Source organism: Fulmarus glacialis, unplaced genomic scaffold, assembly GCF_000690835.1.
Source record: "Fulmarus glacialis isolate BGI_N327 unplaced genomic scaffold, ASM69083v1 scaffold3834, whole genome shotgun sequence".
NCBI classification, from domain to species: domain Eukaryota; kingdom Metazoa; phylum Chordata; class Aves; order Procellariiformes; family Procellariidae; genus Fulmarus; species Fulmarus glacialis.
The window spans coordinates 41,212-63,048 of record NW_009207314.1 but is presented as its reverse complement, the minus strand read 5'-3'; the positions used below and the strand labels follow the sequence as shown (position 1 = coordinate 63,048).

The window sequence follows — 21,837 nt, the reverse complement described above, 5'->3', positions numbered from 1 at the left end:
TTGTTGGATTTTTCTGAGCTATTTGTCTTGTTTTTATTCTGCAGCTATAAGGTGAATTATATGCTGTACAAAAAAGTACATTTATATGTTTAAAATGCATTGACTACATTTCTGTGAAATACAAGCTTTTGTTTTATGGAATAGAAGCTTTCAGATACCTCATGAAATCTTTTCTTACTCTTCCGTATTTTGGATCAAATTGCTTTCCTGTTGTAATGGCACCTGTTTTTGTCCTGAGACTTGTAAATCATGTTTGTTTCTCCCTCTTCCTCTTGTTTTGTGTAGGTTGTTCTTTTTTTTTTTTTTTTTCTGAGACCAGAACAATGTAAAACTTAGTAACCTGGATAAGAATGTTCCATCAGTTGCATTGTAATTTTCTGTTATTTTCTGTAGGGTTGGGGTTTTTTTTCCTTCTTAAAGAAGAGAAACCAAGGAGGTATGCCCACTTTAAGCCCTAACTTACCATAACGTGTTAAAGTCTGGTATAAAAAGAGAGCATCTATTTCTCAAATCAGTCATGTGCATAGTTCAAGTTCAAGAACAGTACTTCATGGATTTGTTGCAGAGAATCCTACGTTGCTCCAAAGATGAACCAAGAGAGACCTTTCTACTTCTATTTTACTAGCTAGTAACAACTTGTTCCCATCAGTTTTTTGACCACTGCTGTATATCATATGGATCTAAATTGAAATGTTGTTACTCTGAAAGAAAGCAGACAGCATTAATGCCAAATATCTCAGTTGAAGTCAGAGAATTAAACTGAACAAAGAAGCCTGGAAATAAGTATAGCTTATTCATTTATTTTAAAAATATTTGCCTAGAACTGCTTTCAGCTTCAATTGTTCATGAAGAATTCTATTCAGACAATTATGGGGCAAGTATAAATAAATACTTAACTGCTCTGTATTTCCATTGTAACCCAGTTAAAACAACATCAGTATTATTGAATGATAAGTTTGTTTGGCAGCCATTGTAATGTCATTCCCTCCTTTTTAGACACTTCAAGAAGCCAATGCGCAACAGAGTGAGATTTTGCAAGCCATACAAAACCCCTTCAGGATTTGATTTCGAACAAGCGGATGTGTGATGATTTTTTTTTTTTTTTTTCCCTGTCAAATGATACCAGAGCATCAGTAGTTTATATGTCTATAGTCTCTGTTGATAAAATATTTCCTGATGATCCTGTTGGAGATACAAATACTTGTCTGGAAAAAAAAATGTGTTTTGTGGAAACAGCTTAATATAAATTACACTCCATGGTTTCTGCCCTCTTAAAGAGCCTGATCTCATCTTACATATATAAGATTTGCAAAGGAATGTTTACAAAGAAATCGGGAAATAGTACAAAAAGGAAAGAGAGTTGTCAGAGCAAAAAGGAACAAGATTTAACTCAGATTGGACAAACAAAGAATCCAAAATTTTCGAATACTTTAAAAAGCACTGTTAAAAAGATTGCCAAGTGTCCATCTACTCGCAACTTATCAACTGAAGAAGAGGAAGGTAATAGAGAATTTTCACTTTCTCCAACATTCAGTTACAGAGTTGCTATTGCCAATGGACTGCAAAAGCATATTTTTGTAACAAACAATAATAATGAAGACATAGTTCAAGATCTGTCTTCAAATGATAGTTCATATTCCGAGTCGTTAAGTGAAGTAAAAAGTAATAGCAAGAAAAACGAGTATTTGTCACACACAATGCCTGTGAGACGGAACAGAAAAAGCTTAAGCAGCCTTGCACCATCCGATGGAAGTTCTGATGGAGAACGCACTTTACACACACTGAAGCTGGGAGCTTTACGAAAACTGAGGAAATGGAAGAAGAGCCAAGAATGTGTCTCATCAGACTCAGAACTAAGTACATGGAAGAAAACATGGGGCATAAGAAGTAAATCTCTAGACAGAACTGGCCGTCACCAGAAATCAAATACCCTTGAACCTGGCTTTAGTTCGACAGGTTGTATTAGTCAAACCCATGATGTTATGGAAATGATCTTTAAAGAGCTTCAGGGAATAAGTCAAATTGAAACAGAACTCTCTGAATTAAGGGGGCATGTTAATGCTCTGAAACAATCAATTGATGAAATTTCTAGTAGTGTAGAAGTTGTACAAAATGAAATTGAACAATTGCGAACTGGATTTGTACAGTCCAGAAGAGAAACTCGGGACATACACGACTACATTAAGCAGATAGGTCATCCAGGAAACAAAGCAAGTCTTAGGTTTCTAAATGTGCCTGAAGACAGGCTTGAAAAGACTGAAAGCATAGTTTACAAAATATTAATAGATAAAATGGGGTTCTCAGAGGCACAAAGCACTATTAAAATTGAGTTTGCTCAAAGACTGGGGCATCAAAGAGACTGTCCAAACGCAAAGCCAAGACCCATTCTTGTTTACTTTGAGTCATCACAACAGAGAGATTTGATTTTGAAAAAGTCTTATAAACTTAAGGGAACTGGCATTGGAATTTCTACAGATATATTTTCCCATGACATAAAGGACAAAAAAGAAAGAGGACTACCTTCCTCTCAGACATACGAGAGTATGGATATGAAGCCTTTAACTGTGGAGACAAAAACTAAAATGCATGACTGGGAGTCGCCTGACAGTGATAAAGACTTGGAATCAGATATAAATAAGAATAGTTATGCAAAGATATCTAAATCAGCACTTCAAATAAAAACAAGCACTACAAAGGGGAGTATTGAGTCCCCAAATACTAAAGACCTTAATAGAACTGCTGACAATAGCACCTTTTCAAACAGAAGAAATTATGGCAATCAGTCACCAGAATTTGATGACATGGAGAAACAATCAAAGACCTATTATTCAGACATGACTCCTCTATGGCATTTACAGAATGACTTTGCAACACCAAAACTTAGCCGTTCAGAGTCAGATTTCTCAAAATTGTGTCAGTCTTACTCTGAGGATTTTTCAGAAAATCAGTATTTTAGCAGAACAAATGGCAGTTCACTGTTGTCTTCCTCCGATCGAGAACTCTGGCAGCGAAGGCAAGATGATTCTACAAACTGGTGTGGTAGTTCCCAGGAACAGACTTTTGTCCAAGATATGCAACAGTATCCAGAGCAAAATGAAGTAGAGAACACAGAAACTGTTGACAGTGGAGTAAGCAATGGAATAATATGTGCATCTGGAGACAGAAGCCACTATAGTGATTCTCAGCTTTCTTTACATGAAGATCTTTCCCCATGGAAAGACTGGAATCAGTTGGAACAAGGGGCAGATTTGGGCCTAGACTCGTCCACACAGGAACTTTTTGTGTATGATATGAGCAGCCCTTCAGATCAACAGACAGATTTTGGAAAGTGCCAAAGTTCTGACCTCCAGTATGATACTGAAAGCTACGATTTTACCCTTGATGGCACTTCTCCATCATGTCCAGGCCTTGATAGTGAATCACAAAGTCAGTGGACTTGTCAATATGATGATTATCAGGAAACAAATTCTATCTCCCCTTATCAGAATCAAAACAGATTGCCTATGATGTACCGAAGTCAGAGTGAACTACCAAGTGACGACTCGGAAGAAACAGCCCCTAAATCGTGGCATAGCCGATTAAGCATAGATCTTTCTGATAAGACTTTCAGCTTTCCTAAATTTGGATCTACACTTCAACGCGCTAAGTCAGCTTTAGAAGTAGTCTGGAATAAAAGTACACAAAGTTTAAGTGGGTATGAAGACAGTGGATCATCTTTCATGGGAAGATTTAGAACTTTATCTCAGTCTACTGCAAATGAATCAAGTACAACACTTGATTCTGATGTTTATGCTGAGCCTTATTGCTACAAAGCAGAGTATGAGGAAGACTTAATTGAACCACCTGGTGAGAATGAAACAGACTACGTAGAAGTAATGGAACAAGTCCTTGCTAAACTAGAAAATAGAACTAATAGTAGTGAAACTAGTGAGCAGGTCCAAGAATATGAACTGGGGCAGCCTTCATATGAAACTCCATATGCAATACTACCAGAGGAGCAATATGACACACAGTTTGACAATGTGGTCAGTGAAGAGATGTTGGAAGTTGAAAGTGACACAGCTGCTGACATAGAAGTAAGGGAAGATGAAAATCAGAATGTCCCAGAGATGCTTACTGAAATTCCAAAGAAAAAAAGAATGCGACCATCATTTAAAGAAGCTGCTTTAAAAGCATACAAGAAACAAATGAGTGATTTGGAAGAGAAGATCCTTGCTGGAGGTAATAGTATTTTAATATTGTCTTTTAAGTAAAACATTGTTCTTAGTAGAGCTGGACATTAATCTATGTATGGTACCTGATCCTGCTTCCATCGAGTTAGGTGACAAAAATTCCGCTTATGGCTGGTTTTGTTCATAGGGTGAAATAGTCCCATGGAAGTAAAAAGGCTAAAATTTTACAAATTTGTTTTGAAGGAATTTGCTGAATATATTTAGTCAAACATGTTTATAAGCAATTGTATTGCTTTGAATTTCAGTAACTTGAAAATTAAATTACACAAGATTAAATTAAGAGCTAAGCAGTACGCTGTTCTTGGTTTTCTTATAGCTTTATAAATGTATTCACAGGAGTAATCCAGAGTGTTCAGATATTACAGTGCTTCCTTTAACAGTTTTCAAGGCATGGTTGGTTCTGTATTCATCCTGAAGAGCAGTGTTCTGCATCCTGTATGCAACCTGTAACTTGTTACGTACTTGTAAGAGTGCAAGTCTAAACTGATTTTAATTCTGTCCTTAGTTGTACTCCCAGTAAGCCCTCAAAGAAGTAGTCAGTCCCCAGAAAAGGGAAGAGAAGGGTGTGGAGGAAGGAGAAAAGAAGTGTAAATGGTAGCATCCATTGTATGAAGAGGTGGTAGAAAGGAGCTTAACTCACAGAGGGTGTTGACATAGATTTATTCATGATCTTTACCTTCTGTGTAAACAGACTTCAAAGAAGACAGTCATATACATAGCTCTAATACCTCTAGTAATACACAAATATGGTGATTTTCAATATTAATATACACTGTGATGCTGACGTTATAATATTGCATGTGCATTTAATTGGAAGCACATAATTACCATAGCTAGCCAGATGGTAATTGTCACCTTGACTGAATCTTTGCTTTCTTTATCTGCCTTGAAAAAATAATCATCTGATACATGCATTTTAAAGATGAAGAATTGTGTTTTATCCAAAGATTGTATTTAGTAGTAATGAGTAGTAATGAGTAACTACTATGAAGTTTCTTTTGTACATGGACAACTACATTTACAACAAATATATAGTCAAGTTGAAAGTATGTTACACAAGCAATTAAATATTGCTAATATGAAAGTTTATTTTAAAGTCTATTTTTACATTCAAATAATGACACTAGATTGTAGATTTTCATTTTGCAGATATTTTTCTACAGTACTGTGTTAGACACTAGATGGTTTCTTCAAACAGCTAGCAATAGCTAGTATTTTCGTGACTTTGTAATGATTTCTAAGACATGGGGGGGGGGACAAATCATTGTTGTACCTAGTCATTGTTGTACAATAGGAATATAAAGGTCTCAGGACCTAATTAAAGAAAGCACACAGGGAAGATCCAAAATAGTGAAACCAAACTGGTTCCACTATTTAAAGTCTGTACATTTGTACAGGTTATTAGATAACGTAGGCTGTTAGAAAATGAGAACTAACTTTGATGCTACATCTCATGCGATCAGTTCTATGAATTCAATGTATTTGTTCTTCCTTTAACCCATCAGGTGAAAGACCTCTTTCAGTCTCTTAGTCTGTTGACATTTTTTAATTCTGAATTACTGAAGCATTTCTTATACTATATTTACAGAGAAGCCAACTTACCCCAAGGCCAGTTTACGAAAATGTGTTATTGGGTGCAGTCTATGGGGCATAAAGTGTCTGCATGGTTATAAGATGTCATACTAGGACCTCCATTTTCGTTTCCACTGAAATAAAGCAGAAGGGAGTACAGCAAGAGGTTAAAGGGAATTTATAGATGAACTGCTACAAGATGACTACTTCTCAGACTATCCTAAAAACAGCATGCATGTACTCTTGAGTAACAGTCCTGTTTTCTCTTCACACTTTGTTTTCCACACCAACAGGGAGGACGTGTTTCACTCAGGGATTCTGCCTCAGCTGTCACTAACTGGTTTGTTACAAATGTATCTTCAGGTCCTGTAGCACACCTGGCAATACTTACTAACCAAACAGCCTTTCATGTTTTGTATCTAATGGATGAATATGATATTTTACCTTTTAATGTCTGCAGAACACCTAACAATTCTTCAGAATTTAAAACTTTCAAAATATATTTCTTAGCTGGAGTATTCTATTAGAAGAATACATTACCTGATAAACAACTTCTGCTGAGTGACATGCAGTATTATTGCAGTCAAATCTTTCTTGATTTTACTTTCTGATGACTGGTATTATAGACAGTCTATTCACAGATAATGGAATCCGCAGATGGAATCTCCATCCTTGGAGATATTCAAAAGCCATCTGGACATGGTCCTGGGCAGTCTGCTGTAGGTGACGCTGCTTGATCAGGGTTGTTAGACAAGATGACCTCCAGAGGTCCCTTCCAGCCTCAACTGTCCTGTGATTTTTTCAAATACTTTGTATGCAGCTTTTGAAGAAGGGTGTCTTGTTAATTTCAGTTTGTCCTCTAAGACAAAACACGTTTAACTTCTGTTTATTACTTGAATTGCACAGCAATTTTGATTTAGTATAGGAAACAACATTTTGTAAATCAGTTCTTAAAGGAGTTTTACAAAACACGCAAAATGTACAGTTTGTAGCCTCTCAGTTTTCACAACCCCTCTTCTTTACATGTGGATTCATACGTGTCCAGAGAATACTTAATTTATCATTTAACCAAATAGTACTTTGGGGTTTTGTATCTTCCTTTTAATATTTGCAGGAGCAGTAATAAGTTTAAAGAAAAGTGACTAATAGCTGATATAGGGTTTACATGTTTACATTACTTTTATGAATGTTGTTTGTGGTTGTTTGTTTTTTTTTTTTTTACTCTCTTACCCCTATAACTGATTTACAGTCAATTTCTGATTTCTTACTTGCAGATGGAAAAGTACTAGTTGCAGATCAAGTTCCTTGAATTAATCTTCATTATATAACCAAAGCATAACCTATTGTTTAATGAATTATTTCATCTCTCCATGTAGGCAGGAGCAGGTAGACAGCAATCTGGCCAACCAGAGATATAGCCAGATAATACAGTACTGTTATTTCTCCAATTTAGTACAAAAGAAAGGTTTAGAATGCTATTATTTTCATTCTAGTAACACATGAGAGAAGGTCATTGAAACTTTGGTACATGAATAATTCATTAGTCACAAGAGCCCCATCGGATAGTCCTATTCTCTGTCTCTAGCTGTAGAGAAAAAATACACTACGGGCTGATTGCTTATGTATTATTTATTAAGATGTGTTTTTGGAGACATACTGGAGTGAAAGTAATATGGTATATGGATGAGAGGAGATGTGAGCGGTACATGAGTAATCCTGGGATTTAAAGTTCTGTAAGGACATAGAGGCATTGTGATGATGCGTGTATATTAATGGAAGGATTGATGGCTTTTTAGAAAAGTATCAGAGAAACGCTAGCCAGTGGTTTGTTTCTTTGTACACTGTAATCAAGAATAACTCTTACCCTTTCATTTATTGTTCCAGTCCTCGCTTGTTATTTCCTAGCTTTATTTTTCCCTAGTGGCTTCTTTCATTCCATTGCTATCTTGTTATCTTTCACAGGTGCCTCAGAATAAGCATCATTCTCTCTCCTGATGAAACTATCACTCTGGCTAAGCTTCCAGAGTTGCATGCACTCTTCTGAGTTGCTTTTAATGATAATATAGATTCTTTCCATGAATGGTAGTTTACGAGCAATAGCTTCTTGATCTAGTTGATGAAGATCTTACTGATCATTTGGTGACTGGTCAGATTTTAAAAAGCCTTTGGTCTGCATTTTCTGCCACAGAGTAACCTGTAGATTGTTTATGGTGTCAAGATGGGTGAACTCATCTTACTCTATACATACAGTGGCAAGTCAGATTACAGGGGCCAGGGATGGGAGTTGCCTCTTTAACATGTGGATGAAAATGGCTTTTCTATTGTTTTATAGGAAGGATTTCTATTATGTTTAGTGGTGTCTGACTGAAGAACAGAACTTGGCAGTCAGTATCAATACAGCCTTATTTTGTATATGCCTGAAGGAGGAAATGTGGTGCTAACATTTGAAACCAAAGGAACCAGTAATGTATTACTGCACTCCCCTTGAAGTGTGGTCATTTGGTTCCACATTAAGAAAGCTGTAATCAAAATAAGTATATTACTAATGCATATTTCAAACTCTGTCTATTCAAACTACATTCTTGAAACAAGTATATATTTTTGTATTTTGACAGATTTTCTAGCCTTTCTTATAAGAACTATTTGCTGGAACTGCCTGAGTCAGCTGTATTTTCCCAAAAAGTATAGGCTTTAGAAGTTGATCTAACCTTGTCTTGTGGTATTCATGCATTTGTTTCCGTTATGTCTTACCTCCATCATGTTTGTTTTTAACACACTTGTGTAGGTGCAGTTACTAGTAACTAATAACTATAGTTAATAGTATTGTACCAGTTTTGTTATGTAAATATAAATCTTGGATTTGGACTTGAAAAGATCAGTGCTGTGGCCCAGATGAAAATCAGTTTATCTGGTATTATTTAGTAAACGAATCAGTCATTTTATAGCCATTCAGGTGCAAACAGGATAAATAAAACCATTACCTTGGTCACGGCAACTGCATATTTGTTGGTGGTGACTGTAACAGGGAAATAAGAAGCATGTTAGAAGAGAAATTGCTTTTAAATATTAAAGAGTTCTCCTACACTCAATCTACATTAGCTGTGTTGGGAAGTGGGCTTTAAGAAAGGACCACTGTTTGTAGAAAGAGAAATGAAAAGTAGATGTACATCCCATCTTATTTCTTAATTGCTTGAGGTAACTATGTTGACTGATTAAAATACTGTGAATTGTGTTTGGGTTTGTGGGTTTTTTTCCTTAAAATAATGTTCCTTCTGAGGCTGCTGGTGCAGATTGGGTAAGGGAAGGATGTCTAGTCAGATGGCAGAGTTCTAGTTTAGTGTATAAAATACTACATCAATTAATAAAAACAGAACATGTATATTTGCATGTATTATGACAAACTGAGCTGCTAATTCCTTCATTGACCAGTAGTAACAGCTAATGCTAGTTAGTCTTGTTTGTACCACAGTATAAAAGAGATTGTTGATAACGGTCATCTTTTCACCTTTTTAATCAGTCTGCCATTGTCATAACAAAAGTAACAGTTTGTCGTCTCGCGGGAATTCTTTGAAATCTGTAAGACCCCTCTGTTGTCATTACCACCTCATTTCTTCAAGTATTTTGTTACTAAAAAATTAAATACAAACTTCAGTTTATACTAGTCCTTTAGTGAATAATGGTGTCGTGGCACTATTGAAGGCTTAGGCATAATTAAGTCTAAACATGCTGTCTTGAACTAATGCAGCTTTAAGTTGATATAGTTTTGACATGCTTTATTCGGCTTCAGGTGTATTTCACTATAAACACTCACCAGAAGCCCCCACTGGAAGGCTTGAAGCAGAGTTGTGGCTACACTTCAAGTTTCCTTTGAGTTTAGCATCACCTTGTATAAAGTAATGAAACTTTTTTTTTTTTACATGATCTCTTTGAGATGCTTTTCCTCCACTGATGGCATTTCTCATCTTTCTAATCTCAGGCATAGTCTAATGGGAAAAAAAAAAAGTTGCTAATGAATAAGTATACTGCAATTAATCTTTGCATCATTGTGAAAGAATAGCCCAGACAGGCACACTTTTAGTTAATCAAAGTTAACAGCAATACCAAGCCCCAAAATTCTCTCTTCTGTTTTGAAATATTGAAACCACAGTATTCAGTGGTACAAGGTTTTGTTTGTATTCTACTGTATCCCTAATAGTTTTGGTTGGGTTTGGTTTTTTAACCTGGAGTGACAAAAGACTTCATTAATATAAGGGCTGATTGTGTGTGCTGTGTGGCAGATGTAGTTGAAATGCAATGTTTTTTAAAAAAAAAAAAAAATCACGTAATGTATGAGGTATAAAGAGCTCGATTTGGGGACATAATACTTTTCAACAGAAGTTGATTCATCTATTGCTCTTCTCTTCACATATAAATAATGTAAACAAGTAGATTACAGAGACTTTTCATCAGTCTAAATTCCCTTCCATATTCACATCAGAAGACTGTGACAATGGAACAGATGTATATACAGGCTGGGGAAGAGATGGCTACCCTTGCTATATACTTGAATAGATGTGTGGTACTGAGGAAACATGATTTATTGCAAGTTAAGGAATCTATTTTGGTGCTGTATGTTGGGGATGTTCATTAAAAACAAACAAACAAAAAAAAAAAAAGAAAAAAAACCCCACCCCAAACCACTTCTGTTTAGAGAATGACTTCCTTTTTTAGGAAAAGTAATTAATTAAAGCTGCTAGTTTCCTTCATAAAAGAAGAAAGTCTCTACTACTCTACTCCTTATGACAGTAGGAGATTATTTAACACTATTTTCACTTACTTTAGAAAACATGTAGATTGATTAATATTCATGCATTCATGCAGTTTGCCTGCCCTTTTTGTGCTTAAACAGATTTAAAAAAAATTTGTTAAAGCTAAGAGAAAACTTGAGAGTGAATGTCAGTTCCAAGGACTTACTTATACTGGTTCTGCTATGGAAATGAACGCAAATCAATATTTTATCATCAAGATTAAGAAATATTTTCTATTTTTATTTCTAAAACATTTAAGCCTTTTCTTTAGATCATGGTATTTTAGAAGCAGAAATAACACTGCATCATTTTCTAATGCAGCTTCAGGATAAAAAGAATCTTGTTAAAGCAAGTGGATGAAAAAATATCTAGACATGCATTTAAAAAATGTAATGACTTGGAAAACATGAGTTCATAAATATGCTCAAATCTTTCTCTGATGTATTGGGGAAGTAGAATATTACAGTGAAGTGTGAAACTAAAGAGATTCTCTGCTTTGCTGCCAAAGTGAAATTCTGACTACTTTCATGGGACAGGTGCCAGACTTTTTCTTTATGCACATTTTCCAGGTGATCAAGTGGAGCACCTACACAGTTGTGTCTCCCTGGGACTCTAAATAGGAGAAAATATCTGAAACTTGCTGATACAGAATTATCGTTGAAACTGTGAAACCTTGTCAACCATGAGATTTGCCTCCTTGATCAGTAGAGAGTATTCTTAGGATAGCTTGCATGATCAGAAGTTTTTGTAAACCTGAAAATAAAGACAGGATTGATTGATATATAAATAATTTTAGCAAAAAACATAGATGCATACATACAGACACCTGCACTTTCATATTGTTGAATACATACCATTTTTGTAAGAGAGTTTTCTTCTGCACTTGCCTCATGTAAAGCTTTTATTCACTCCACTAAAAATTTTACTAATTTTCAGATTAAAACCTATGTAAAGAGAGGGTTTTCCAGGTAGCCCATGACTTCTAATTGTGTTGCTGATAGAGCTGATTAAAAATGTCCGTGATACTATGATAAAGAATATGGTGGATAAAAAGATACAAATTAACTAGAAAAAAAGTGAAAACCCTGTTGAACACAGAAAAGACTGTGACCTAATTTCACGAAACAAGTAGTGGTAAAGAGCAAGCTCCTGACTGGTATGCTAATAGCTTCTCTGGAGTTGACTACTGAAACTAGTTGGATTTGTTTATGTTACACTGGAATCTCAGAGATGTGATGTGGCAAAACATCTTTTTTACTCTGATTCTTCTCTCTGAGAAATGAGGTTTCTTGATCAGAGGCCAAACAGCAGCAAGTGATTTGTCAATACTATCACAGATTCATAAACTATGTATAGCTCTAGATACCGCCAGTGTAACTGCAGCCTCGCCAAAGAGATTCTTGTCCATCAGCTGCATATATACCAAGATGGAATAAGGCGAGAGAGACATGATGAACTTATTATCGAATGTAAAATAAACCAGGAAAGAAGAATACGTATAAAATGGATGAGTAAGAACTAAAGCAGTTTTTAATCTTAACCTGTAGGTCTTCCTGTTCCATTTAGCACAAACAGGATAGAGTTGATGCTTCTTTGCATCTAAGGGAGGGAAGATACTGCAAACATAAAGTAGTGGAATGTTGTTCGGGAACATTAAAAGGCATGTTGGTTGAAATTTTCTTTTATAAAACATAAAAGCAGAGGACAAGGAGACATGCCTTTTCCTATTAACTATAGGGATTGTGGAATTCAGAAGGATTTATGCATGTCCTATCAGGTAGAAAAAGTCCAATAGAAGGAAAAGTCATGCTTTGAATTCCAGTGTACCAATCTATAGCTTTTACCATCTCTTTGGCATCTCTTTGGTGTTTATGCATAATTATTCCAACTTCTTATTACTTTCAACCAGAGGTGAAATAAACAGTGTGTAATTTGATTTGGTTTCTACCTATAGATGTATAGTGTAGATGAGGCGCTTAGGGACATGGTTTAGTGGGCATGGTGGTATTGGGTTGACGGTTGGACTTGATGATCTTAGAGGTCTTTTCCAACCTTAATGATTCTATGATTCTATAGCATAAAAGCTAACAGTGGGGAGAATAACTATTTTTTTATGTTTTGTTAAGAAGGTCAGCCTCTTTACTTTCATGAGAATTATCTTGAGACTTTTTTGAGTTGCTTCAGTTTAAAAAAAGGTAATTATATTACAGAACAAAATATGCTGAGCTTTATAGTATTTGCTATTTTGTTGCTATTTTACATGAATGCTACTTGTATATTTTGTAATTGTGAGTAAGCGTATGTTCTTGCCTTTTTTTGACATCTAATATGTAACTAACGTCATTAGCCATGGAGAAAAAAAAAGTATTACTCTGTTATACTCTGTAATGCATTTGAAGTACTGTCACCACCTCCCTCCTTAGTTTTATCTCTCAGTAAGACAAAGCAAACCAAATCCTTTCGGTCTATCCTCACAGATTGTTTTATGAATCTCTGTTTGTTCTGGCTTTTGTCATCCTTTTTCTATTCAATTTGTTTACTTTTAGTGTGATTCCAAAAACTAGAAAGACAACTTCAGCTGCAGTTAACAGATGCCCGTAGAGCTGAGTCATGTCTGTCTCACATATGACATATACTAATACTTTCCAGAATTACAGTAGCCTTTTTTGCACTAGAATTACATCAACAATGCTTTCAACTTCAAATATGCCACATGCCTTGTACTGCTATCTAATAACTTTTTTGCCATTTTCCATTTTTTCTTTCAAATATAGAACTAGTTTTTACAGGAGTGGTGTCAAGGCAGTGAAGTGAATTCAGTAATATGTGAAGAACATTTTGAATTCTAACTCCATCCTTTCAAATACTTGCAACCCATTCCAGTTTGGTGTCTTCTACAATCTCTATGAAATTCTGTTCATCCAACTTGCTGAGAACATTGGCTGAAATCAACCTGTATGATATTGGTTGATAGCCCACATGATACTTCTGCCAAAAGAATTACTCACAAACATCATAATACAACTGCACACTATTTTCTACCAATTTCACCTTTACTGTATTTATCTTGCTTACATAGGGAATGTCATGAAAAACAATTTTCAAAAAACATATTAGCATTGCAGTATTTCAAGTCTTTTCCTTCTCACATATCAGTTAAGCCAGTTTGCTTATCAAAAGAACAAAATCTGATTTCTTTGTCTTATCTCAGTAAGCAATGTTGGCTGATGTCATCTTTTTATTCTGTATGTGATTATATACATTGACTCATTTTTTTCTTCCACTACTGTAAGTCTTGAAATTAGTCTGACTTATCTAAATTTTTTAGCCTCCTCGTTTGGGTTTTTTGAAGATAATTTTTAAAGTGTTTGAGACTATTTTAGATAGTCCCTTAAATCTTAGCTAGGAAGTAGATACAACTCCACAGGAGAAGAAATTTCATATCAACAGCAGCTATGAACATCACAGCCTGTGAAATATGTGACTGTTCCCCAGACATTATGTTCTGCTCCTTTGTTCTTGATCCTAGGTGTATATATTGTTCTTGATCTTTAATAGTAGGATATTTATATGACTTGCGGGTTTTCCACCATTAGCATTTTATTTTACAACAGGGGTACACTTTTGAAGCAAATCTCTCAGTCTTCCCAATCCACCATATTTGGTTTGACCACTGGAATGTCCGAGTGTTACCTAGATATTTTACTGATGCAACCAAGGCAGATGTTGCTCTCCAAGATCACACCTGATGTGCTCAGCAACTAATGGGCTTTCAGTCCACAGGGCCAAAAATAGAACTGGCATGAAGTAAATGCCCCCGAAACATTTGTGGTGTGGATGCTTGGGTCTACAGCACCAACTGCTTTGACCTTCTTGTCTGCTCTTAGTAAACTATTTGCTATTGCACGCATAATCTTTGTTGCCCAAGATGGTCAACAGCTTTCTCCTATGTCCCAGGCAGCCATTTAACATTCCTGCCCTACTGTCACTTCTGTCTATGCTGCATGCCTCATGTTCAGTGTAAGAAGCACCAAGGAACATGCTTTTGTTTGAGTCCTAAGGGACTAGTCTCACAGTCTTGGTGTCAAACCAAGTGGCTGTTTGCTTGGATTTCTTTGGAAGAAACATGATGGGACTTCAGCTTTCAAGTAGGACCATGCTATAGCCGTCCAAGTCAAATATTTTGTGGGAATGTTGGCTGTGTGATATGGAAAGGCTTGCAATAATCAATTATCTGTTTGCTTTCATAGGCTATAATTAATTACTTGAGTCCATTTACTGTTATCATTTGTATCAAAAGAGCTAAAATATGTCTCTCTATCCTTTATGGATAATGTATGCTTTGTCATTCTGATGTGTTATGGGGTCAGAATAGAGTGCTTAAAATGCACTCTGCATTTTCCTCCCTACCATCACTTTGACAAGCTGGAGACTGTCAAGAAAGCCAGGTCTTCAAGAGTACTGTAGTTTTTTGAGACCACCAAAAATTAAGAAGCACTAGTATCATACCACGTTCCATAATCAAATAGTTCTCTTGATAGTCAATAATTTGTTCTTTTAAAGGTAACTTTCAGAAGTTCGTAGAAGTATCTAGTAGCTGTTGAAAAACAATAGAAAGCAAAAACCATTAGAAGTCTAATGGGACTCAATTTCTAAACACCAGAGATGTTTTTAAAGCATGTCCTCTTGTTTCATATTTGCAGACCAGTTTATTAATAAAGACACAAATGCAGTTTTCATCCTCACCAAGCTGACCTCCTGTTATGGCTTCCAATGTATCCACTGTATTTTTTCTACATCAGTGCTGGTAAAGTGCCTGCAGCAATTCTTCTGTTTCTCCTGTCAACCAAGCTTTATTCAAGTTTGACCTTCTCTTTGTCAGACAAGCATCGTTCATCTCTTATGATGTGTAAGCTTTAATATTATCTTTCAAGTGTTATACAGGATATCTTCCTAGAATATGCTTCAGCAGCACAACATCCTCTAAGCTTACATACTGTAATATTCTGTTCTGTAGTGATAATATTAGCTTCTGGGTACAGCATTTATTGTGTTATTGTTTTGGACAGAAAATCTACTACTTTAATGTGCTGCTTTTATTTGACCCTGGTTTTCATCCTTTATTTCCCTTTCTTAGCAATACATACTAATTAGAATTGTCCAGCTCAGACTACAAACTACTTCTGACTATGGGTACTTTACACGTTATTTCCATGGAACAGTGTATTGTTATCTAATTCCAGCAAGTATTATGTCTGAAGGGTTTGCTTCCAGGAATGACATAATTATCAGTCAGTTTGATGTTCTTGCAACCATTTTGCAGAATTAAAGATTAAAATGGTATTTTGAGAGAATAATGAACTTTAAATCTTTTTCCAATTTGGTGTTCTACAATTATGCGCACTTATAAGAGTGGAAAATCAAGGTAGTATACGTAACACCATTTTAATCCTAGGGTTTCCTAACAGTTTAGATTTTTACGACCTTGTTACAGTTCTTGTGCTATGGCGGTGGTGGCGAACTAAATTTTTGCAATCATTAAAGAAAGAGAAATGTATTGGGATGATGCTCTGCTGCTCGGAGAAATGCAAAAGTGAAATAATGACACAAGGCTTGAAGGAATGCTTATGGACGGGGCGGGGCAGAAATCTTCTGAACCTCTCTGATATAAATATCTCTGCTGACTGATGAGACTATTGTCCAATTGTATTTCTGATGGTATCATAAGCTACAAAAGCAAAGGTCTGTCTTCACTTCTGTATCTTCCTTGCTAGTTTATCTTTCATGCTGGAAGAATCTGCCTTTTCAACATCCTTTAGAGAGTTTTTTTCTAGGAAGTTTGGGTATAGAAACTAGTTACCTTGTATGATGAATCCCTGTTACAGTTACAGGTGGCAACATTGCTATTAAAAATGGATAAAACAGGCCACGTGTTAATTTGAAAACAGTTAACAGTGTAAAGTTCAACTTTTATAAGTTCTATTAGTTTTCAGACTGAGTTTGAATTAGTAATTATGCAGCATTAATAAACACGTGTTGGAAATTTTACTTAGCCTTCTCAAAACCTTTAAATTGGTATGTGGACAGAAAATAACTTGGGGGCTTATTTGAGGGGGCTGAAAGAATGCCAAAGAAGCCTCCCTCATTGTAACCCCCCACTCCCCCCATCTGGGGACTAACTTATCTCAGTGGATACTTGTGAACCATTTTCAACAGAAGCCAGGCTTTAGTGGGTATGTTGAATGTTATACAGCCTTTTAATATCTGGAACTTCTTATTAACGGAGCCTTAAAGACTAATTTTAACTAGTGAATATTTTAAATTTCTTGTTTACCTAAAGGTTTATGTCTGTTTATAGAAGACTTAGGGAGTGGTAGTAAAGAAGGAGGATTAGAGAGAAGTGGTAAAGAATGGCATGGAGTTGGAGAGAACTTTCTAGCTAAGCAGGAACATTTTAAAATATAGTTTGCTAAATATTCCTTACGGTTGTCCTCTCCTTCCTAAAGTTTTTGTGTTCTACCATCGACTCTTAAGAATTCTGCAGAGAAAATGAGCTTATCTGGAGAAATATGATATGATGGCTGATCATCATGCTTTCCTTGCTGTAATTAATGATATGCTACCTTTTCTTCTTTGTATTAATTGTTGTAATTACATAAAGTTAAATGAACAATAGAAGCCTTGTACCACTACAGTATCCTTAACTAAGTTAAAACAGTTTTTCCTCTTTTTACCAGTTACCTAATTAAATATAATTGAGTTTGAAACTGTCAGACTACCTGAAAAAAAAAAGGGGGGGGGGGGCGGGCAATTTTCCTTTTGCCTTCAGCATTTGACATTTGTAAATATAATTTTCACTATTAAGTAGCTAGGTGACCATCCTACTCTTCATCATTCCACTACACAGGTACATATATGGAACACACAGAGCTGAAGTAGCAACAATTATGGAGCAATATCACTCCATGGATTTTTCCTATAATCCTAGTAAAACACCCTCCGCTTATCTAAAATGGCATATGGTATAGAGGCTTAAAATGAAGGCTACACTGGTATTTCGTAATGCAGTGAATTTTCACATAAAATAAAAATCTAAGGAGAAACAAACTAATTGAAATAAAATAGGAAGTATCTCATAGGGTTAACTAAATGAACCAGCATTTATGCTGTTCTTCGTACATTCATAACTTTTTTAGGTTAGTTGTTTGCCGTAGAATATGTGGATGACAGAAATGAGTTACATGAAGATAAGCTCTTTTAAGTAAGTCATTGTCATTCAGTAGTATAATCTGAGATGTCTAGCCTTGTATCCCTGATTTGAAAATACATTCAGTGGTTTCTTACATAATCACAGTTCATTTCTTGTCTACATCAAGGAATGTTGCTGTCTATTCTGGTAGTCCATGACTACCAAAGTGAATTGCTTGGTGACTGTACACTTCCTGATTCGATGCTGTCATACACACAGAGAACGCTTCCACAGTTCAGATTATTTCACTTATGGTGAGTTCAGAAGAAGCAATAAACAATGAAGTTTTCAAACTAATTTTGTCTCTGAAGATGCAGTCATTTCTTACAAAAAACAAATGCTCTCAAAATCTCGTTTTGGGAAATTTGCGTCAGTTGTCTGCTTTGTGCAATTTCTATTGAGAAAACAGGCACTTAGACTGGTGCAGTTTTTTTTTTTTAAGTAGGAACTGCAAAGGAAAACAAGTTAAACCAATCATGTAATACCTTTTTTCCCTTCCTGATTTTTGATTGTCGCTCTCCTTCCTAAATTTAGGCAAAATTAGGTTCCAGTAAAGGAAGTGTAAGTGAAATTAGATGAAGCTGGCTGAAACCCAAGAGAGGTAAAGAAAATTTCATATGTCCATCTCTCATGCTCTGAAATACAAAATTCCATTCAATGTGGAAGACAAGTCTCAACAATTTTGTATTTTTTAATATAACTTTCTAAACAACTGAATTAAACATGTAATTCATATGATTCTTTAGGCAGCTGGTAGCAAAGTACCTGCAAACTATTTAAAAATTGCATTTCACATAAATAATACGGAGATTTATTATGCGTCTTTAAATGGCAGTATTACAAATATAGTTATGATTAGATATTCTAGAAAGAAGGTGTAGATTGCATGAACAGATTATGGTGAGGGTTCTTACCTTACAAGTCATGTCTTGCCTAAAGTTTCCCTCAATCCCCAAATTTCTCTTCACCTTTTGGACTCTGCCTTTTTACGAGTTTGAGAATTAATTCAGTCTCAGTTTTTCCTACTTAGAGTCATGTTGGTATATCCTCTCTTGCCTTTCCTCTCGTTCACCTCTCCAGATGCTGTTCCAGCACTCTGGTTTTAACTATTCCTCTTATTTCCGTTAGCCCTCGTAAAAGCATATCCCATTTTGTTTCCCTGGCCAGCGCAGCTTACAGTCATCTAGTTACTCCTGGCTGTGCTCTTACCCTGCTTATGAAAAGGCTGTAATAATTTTGGAATGGGAAAGTAGGATCATATGGTCATCCAAATCTTCTTTATATCCTTATGGAGAAAGAGTAGCCAACTGTATCTGATGTTGTCAGACACTTCACAAATAAATAAATAAATAAATGGTAAAGACTAAACTCATTTCTATAAATCTACTCAGTCAAATTGAGGGTAATTTGACAACTAAAACACTATAGCTTAATTTAGTCAAGAATTAATTTCTGAAGCAAAATAAAAATTCTAGTATTTCTGAAGGGGGTGGGGGGGAAGTTTTGAAGTGAGAAGATATGAGAATAGTTCATGTCCTAGCAGAAAAAATACCGTAATGGATTTTTCTAAAACATAAAAATAAAAATTGATATCATGTCCATTTATATTCAGGAGAAGAACTATGAAAAGAATCAATTCATGACAAGCAGATATGCTTGGTGCACAGAGGTGTGCTTACTCTATTTTTACTAAATCGTGGAATTTACTATTAGTGATAGTTTTAACTTAATATTCTGTATAACTCAAAACAAGTTTTTCTTGGGACAATAAAATATAGTTCATTCTTTTAGGCGTACTCTTTCTAAAAGGATTGTTCAAAATAGCTGTGAAAGAAAAGCTAAGATCTGTAGTCAAGCATAAGAAAACAGCAAATTTTTTGCTCTCACAAGGGGGGAGAGACTGTTGCATAGTTGGATTTTCTGTGGATTCAAATTTGGTGTTGTGACATTGCTAATACCAGGTAGCTCAATCCTCTTTAACCTTTTTGAATAATACAAAGTCAGATATAATCTGACTGGTAAAACATGTTATGAACAGTTTGTATTCTGCCTGTTCTTGTGCATGTGCTTTGCTTTGATCACATAAGTAGCCTCTAAAATTAGTGGCACAAGAGAGCCTTTTGGTTCCCTAGATTGTCAGTACTATACTGTATGCACCTTTACATTTGCCGATATATTTTTCATATATATGTTTCAATGTGATATTTTCTTGTAGATAAACTGGTTTAAAAATGAAATGTGACACGTGTTTAAGGTGTAAATGATCATTTTGTAATGTACGTAATGTGGGATATCTCCATCTTAAAAATAACTGAACTATTTAAAGGGCCTATGTACTCCATTTGGGGAGGAAAAATGGAAAGATCAGTAAGGTGACAATTAAAACAATGCAGCTTCATGTGTGCACTGTACTATAAAGTGTCAAAAAAAAAGGACACTTATTGGTGGAACAGTATATAAAAATTATTTTAAATGTACTTGTATTTTAAAATTGACAAGACAATGAAATAAGGGTAGCTTTTCCTGTCAGCAGATATTTTTCTGTCTGATGGTAATTGTGAATACATCACATTTTTGCATTAAGCAATTTATAATGGTATATATATTTCATATCTTTTACTTTCACAACTGTAGTTCTTGAATTGGCATTTGGGGGGTAATTTCTGTCATTATTTGAATAGCTGTGACAGAATAGAATAGTAACAGTTCAGGAGTTTGGTTGTTTTGGTTTTTTTTTTAATATCCTTAGTAGAAACACTGATTTTCCTTGAAAATAGAGCATTATTTTTTTGAACACTGCAACTATATTAAATATATATCCATTAATATTAAAAATATATTAAAAAAACAAAACAAAAACCTAAAAATCATGTGGAGATGGGATACAGTATATAAATTATATGGTATCCACACAGTCCTGCATAACTGACAGGGGTTCTTATCTACTGAAAACATCTTTTTGCATGTTTAAAATGTATGACAGTGGTCTTGCTGCAATGATACAGCTAAGCACAGGTGTTACTTGGATTCTGCTCTGCATTAGCAGATTAAAACAGTGACAGTGTTTTGTAGCATAAGATATTTTCTCAGAGTCTGTTTTGTCTAACCTATATTCCCCTTCTTCCCAATTCTCTTTCAGATAGCGGTTCTGTGGATGAAAAGGTTTAAAATCACATATTTACTATAGGGATCATGTATTTTGTTGATGTCTGTTTGTGACTTGTTTGACCTGTTTGGTTCCTTCATTTTAGTTGTGAAATTTGCATGTTTTTCCCAGCTTTCCACTCTTTTGTTCTCCTTTGAGTGTATTGCAAATGTGTTGCATTTATAAACAGGATAACCCTCACTGTTGTGCTTATCATAATTGCCAACACAGGGGTCTGCTACTGTCAAACATGATATCTGGAATTTTTACCTCTAATTATCATCTACACTGCATACACTATAGGACTTAAAGCACAACAATATTTGGGAAGTAATATCTTATCTTCCCACGGGTTCTTCCAGTGTGTTTTGCTAAATGCTGAATGCTACCAAAATGTATTCCAAAGCAATAGTTACTCTAGCTTTGGCCTGGAGCTGACCCTGCTAAACATTTTCATATTACGTATTGTATGTTTGATGCAGTTAAATTCTGTCCAAGACTTACTAAGAGCAACTAAGTAATTGTATTTTTTTTGGTCTTTATTAAAGGTTCAGATAGTAAGTGGAAGTTCCTTGGATACTTCCAAGCTTTATGCAGTCCAGGCGTTTAGTGGGTAAGTACCAATATGACTGTGAATTTTGTTATTTATATCTGCAAATTAGTCTTATAATGTTGTAGTATTTTTTCTAAGTTTTGTTCTTATAAGAAATTGAATTATTTTATAAAGAAGATAGTCAGTTTCATTGTGTATGTCTTCTCCTTTTAATTTTTTTAAGTCCTTAATTTTTAAGAAACTAATACAACAGTTCAGTTGCACAGGAACTGGATGACAAAATTTTTTACCTTTTTGCA

The 21,837-nt window shown here is 35.2% G+C and overlaps 1 protein-coding gene across 1 annotated transcript in view; it reads left to right on the top strand.

Annotated features, from left to right (window-relative positions):
- Positions 1–1,090: 1,090 nt before the first annotated feature.
- LOC104070574 (protein unc-13 homolog C-like) overlaps positions 1,091–21,837 on the top strand; it is a gene marked incomplete at its 3' end in the record, with an annotated part of 59,894 nt that continues 39,147 nt past the window's right edge. Inside the window, exons 1-3 of the mRNA XM_009576036.1 lie at positions 1,091–4,221; positions 20,980–21,002; positions 21,534–21,598. Coding sequence (XP_009574331.1) covers positions 1,257–4,221; positions 20,980–21,002; positions 21,534–21,598 — 3,053 coding nt within the window. The remainder of the gene's footprint in view (positions 4,222–20,979; positions 21,003–21,533; positions 21,599–21,837) is intronic.